At 52.3% G+C, this 4,178-nt stretch overlaps 1 protein-coding gene across 1 annotated transcript; it reads left to right on the top strand.

Moving 5' to 3' along the window:
• The first annotated feature begins 559 nt into the window (after positions 1-559).
• Positions 560-4,178, top strand: Bhlhe22 (basic helix-loop-helix family member e22). The gene has a single exon (XM_036179858.1). The coding sequence runs from the start codon at positions 1,389-1,391 to the stop codon at positions 2,490-2,492; it is 1,104 nt and encodes a 367-aa protein (XP_036035751.1). The 5' UTR covers positions 560-1,388; the 3' UTR covers positions 2,493-4,178.

Here is a 4,178-nt window from a genome sequence, read left to right as displayed (position 1 = left end):
ACGAATGCCCCCACTTGGTGTGTGAGAGGATTGGACTCTGTGTTCACTCTTGCGAAGCAACTGGATTTCAATCTTGAGGAAAGTTTGAGACTAGTTTGTTTCTGCCGGTGAAGCAGTGCGCTTCTGTCGCCAACACCTCAGCAGTGTGGGGGACAGTTACAACAGCCTCTCCCCCCCACCCTCTTCGAGTTTTAAATCAAACGGGCTATGTGAGCAACTTGATCCTCATTTTAGTGCCTTACTTTTAATTTTTCTCCTCTGTGTAGGAAATGGGCGGTGGAGGGGTGTGGGGAAAAGTCGTGGTGGGGAGGAAATCTGGGTTCGCTCTTGCTTTACTCACATTCTAGCTGAAAATCTAGAGTAAATTCGGAGCAAGCCCGCAGGGACATCATCCCCCCACCCCCACCCCCACCCCCACCAGGTCCCATCTCTAAATGCGGACATGCTATGAACAGGGTGGAAGGTAATTCTCTCCTCTGAGGGTAACTGAGCAAGCTGAGACAGTAGTGGCCAGCGAAGGGTAGTGGGGGTGGGGCGCCGTGGGGGCGGGTGGGGGTGTCTGCTTTCCACCGAACTCCCAGCCTTTACCGCCGATCCACAATTTGCTGAAGGAGCAAAGAACATCCTCGGTTCTAAGTAGGGCTTTTAGTGTGCTCATTGATGAGTGAAAGTCGCCACACATGTCAAGCTAAAGGCAGTTGTTGGGTTACTAACAGGACCCAGCGCCTTGCAAACATATGCGCTAAGCTGTGTATACAGATGGCAGGCAGAATAATGGAGCAGGCGCCTTTTATAAAGCTCTGGCTGCTGCCTGTCTTCAGACCTGGGAAATGAAACTATTCAGACTCGCGGCCAGATAGCGCCTGCGATTGTTTGTTACCGTTTTAATCCTATTAATTAAAACGTTAACCTGATTGGGTAGAAAGCGCTGTCCCAACAGGCGAGTCTTCTTCATAATAACCTACTCAGAGATAATGATGTAAAAGACTCCCCCGTCTGTGGCGGCGGCTGGTTGATGGGTCCGGAAATCTCTTGAAGGTGAATCCAAGCAAGATAAACGGTGCGGAGAGGAGGCACGGGGCTGGACTCTGAGCGGCGGCGGCGGCGGCCGCAGCTCCACTCCCTCCGCGACAACCCTCCCACCATGAGGGGCCGCGGCCCATGGTGAGCCCCAGCAGCCAGCACCGTCGGCTGGAGACGAAGAAGAAGAAGAAGAGGAGGCGGCGAGCGCGGGGGAAGGCGAAAAAGAAAAAGAAAGAAGGGGACAGGGCTGCGGGCAGCGCGGGGACCGACGCGCGCGGCAGCTCCGGAGCCCGGCTGGCGCGCGTCTGTGCCGCCGCCTGACTCCCGAGCCCAGGCGGTGGCCGGCCCGGGCTGCGCGGCGGGCCATGGCGATGGAGCGCGGGCTGCACCTCGGCGCGGCGGCCGCGAGCGAAGACGACCTCTTCCTGCACAAGAGCCTGGGCGCCTCCACCGCCAAGCGCCTGGAGGCAGCTTTCCGCTCCACGCCCCCAGGCATGGACTTGTCCCTGGCACCGCCGCCTCGAGAACGCCCGGCGTCGTCGTCCTCGTCACCTCTAGGCTGCTTCGAGCCGGCTGACCCCGAAGGGGCCGGGCTGCTGCTGCCGCCGCCCGGAGGAGGAGGCGGCGCGGGCGGCGGCGGCGGCGGCGGCAGCGGCGGGGTGAGTGTCCCTGGGTTGCTCGTGGGCTCAGCGGGCGTGGGGGGCGACCCGAGCCTGAGTAGCCTGCCGGCGGGGGCTGCCCTGTGCCTCAAGTATGGTGAGAGCGCCGGCCGCGGCTCGGTGGCCGAGAGCAGCGGCGGCGAGCAGAGCCCCGACGACGACAGCGACGGCCGCTGCGAGCTGGTGCTGCGAGCCGGGGGCGCCGACCCGCGGGCATCCCCGGGAGCGGGGGGCGGCAGCGGCGGCGCCAAGGTGGTGGAGGGCTGCTCCAACGCCCACCTGCATGGCAGCGCGGGCCTCCCCCCGGGGGGCCCTACGGGCGGCGGCGGCAGCGGCGGCGGCGGCAGCGGCGGTGGCGGCAGCAGCAAGAAATCCAAAGAGCAGAAGGCGCTGCGTCTCAACATCAACGCCCGCGAGCGCCGGAGGATGCACGACCTGAACGATGCTCTGGACGAGCTGCGCGCGGTCATCCCTTACGCGCACAGCCCCTCGGTGCGGAAGCTCTCTAAGATCGCCACGCTGCTCCTCGCCAAGAACTATATCCTCATGCAGGCGCAGGCCCTGGAGGAGATGCGGCGCCTAGTCGCCTACCTCAACCAAGGCCAAGCCATCTCAGCCGCCTCCCTGCCCAGCTCGGCGGCCGCTGCGGCCGCGGCCGCTGCCCTGCACCCCGCGCTTGGCGCCTACGAGCAGGCGGCCGGCTACCCGTTCAGCGCCGGGCTACCCCCGGCTGCTTCCTGCCCTGAGAAGTGTGCCCTATTCAACAGCGTCTCGTCCAGCCTCTGCAAACAGTGCACGGAGAAGCCTTAAACATTTCCTCCCTCGAAAGCCTGGAGACCGACCCCAAAGCTAGAGGAAAGCGAGAAGCTGCTCCCCACCCCTTTTATTTTGGTCCTCTCCTAGTTGCGAAACATTTGCAGGGCAAACAAAGCAGAGGCAGGAACTGAGAAGTATCAGAGACAAACTGGACTTTCAGCCTTGGCATGCCCTGAATCTCGGTCTTTGGGTGGGGAGGAGGGAGGGAAGAGGGAGGTTGAGTTGGGATGGAGTATGGATGTCTTTTTTTTTTTTCCCTCAGAAAAGTGGCAACTTCAATGGCAACCTAGACTTCCAGGAAGCAGTCTTCTTTGAAGGTGAAAAATAAGTTGAAAAGTAGTGCTTGTTTATTGGACTTGAAAAGTATTGAATGGCAAAATACTAATCCTACTAAAGAGTTGCTAATTTGGCTAGTGCTGAAGGGCAGAGGAGTCCCGGGTTGAAAGGCAAGGGGACAGAATATTCATTCAGACAAATCAGAAAGGGCACTAGAAAATAAATTTTGATTCTGAGCCAGGAGAAAAACTTGAAATGCAGACTTATATGGAGGGAGAAGCAGAGAGAGACACATTGCTATGAAAGACTTGTATTTTTTAATGTCTCTGAACTTAAAATAAAACCGTGAAAATGCTCAAAGTTTTGGGGAGAGTGATATAAAAAGCAGGTTGTGGCAGAAAGAATTGCTTTTAAAATATTTATGTGCACCTTGTTACTTTTTACTCTGCAATGATGTATTAACAATTCATGGTATTTATTTGTTATTCTTCAATGATCCACATCAACAGTATTTATTATGTGTTAAGGTCTTGGGTCTTATGTGAAGATATTTTTTATTGCTTCCCAAATTCTGTTTTATATATTAACTTACACTGTGTGCCAAGTGTTTAAAGGTTTATTTGCCAACAAGTTTGAAGAGAAATATTGATGTATCTGAGCTGCTTAGGTTTTGGAAAGGTCACCTGGATATTTTCAGTTGCATCATCCCTGTATTTAAATTGAGCTTTAATAAATTGCTTCAGTCCAAAAATTACAGGAAAGGTGTATTCTTAATTGATGAATGAATTGATTTCTTTTTCAAAAGGGGACCTATTTGCATTCCAAAAGGGAAAAATATCACAGCAATAGATCTTATAAGTAAGAACATGCTAGGCAAATATATTTTCCAGGTTGTGCTGTGCATTTTAAAGGGTCTAATTTAATTGCTTTTAATATAGATGTACATATATAAGTTATTTTAACTGTGAAGACTTATTACGTTAAAAAGACTGCTTTGATTTGCTTACTGTGTGAAATCATTTGTTATTTTTCTAAAAAATATAAAAATTTAAAAGAAATGAAATAAAGCTAAGGAAGAGCAAGAAGCTGTTTACCCAAAGTAAGCTTTCAGTTTTAGTTTGCATGGCTATCTGCCTGCCTTTCATCCTATGGAAATCCAGAAAAACCTCTTAAGAAATGAAGTCTTGCTGTTTTCCGCTCCTCACAGATAACACAAATTCAGTTTGTCAGGCTGGGTGATGATTTCAGAGTTGTGACGGATCTGTTGGTGGGTTTTGGATGTGTAAAGAATGAAATATATATATATATATTAAATAGGTCAATCAGACTATGACAGCTATGTACGACCATTTGTATGTGTATCTATGTCAGAAAGAATCTTTATTAAAATATTTTGATCAAACA

The sequence above is a fragment of the Onychomys torridus genome, chromosome 2 (assembly GCF_903995425.1).
Source record: "Onychomys torridus chromosome 2, mOncTor1.1, whole genome shotgun sequence".
NCBI classification, from domain to species: Eukaryota; Metazoa; Chordata; class Mammalia; order Rodentia; family Cricetidae; genus Onychomys; species Onychomys torridus.
This window is presented reverse-complemented; position numbering and strand designations above follow the sequence as displayed.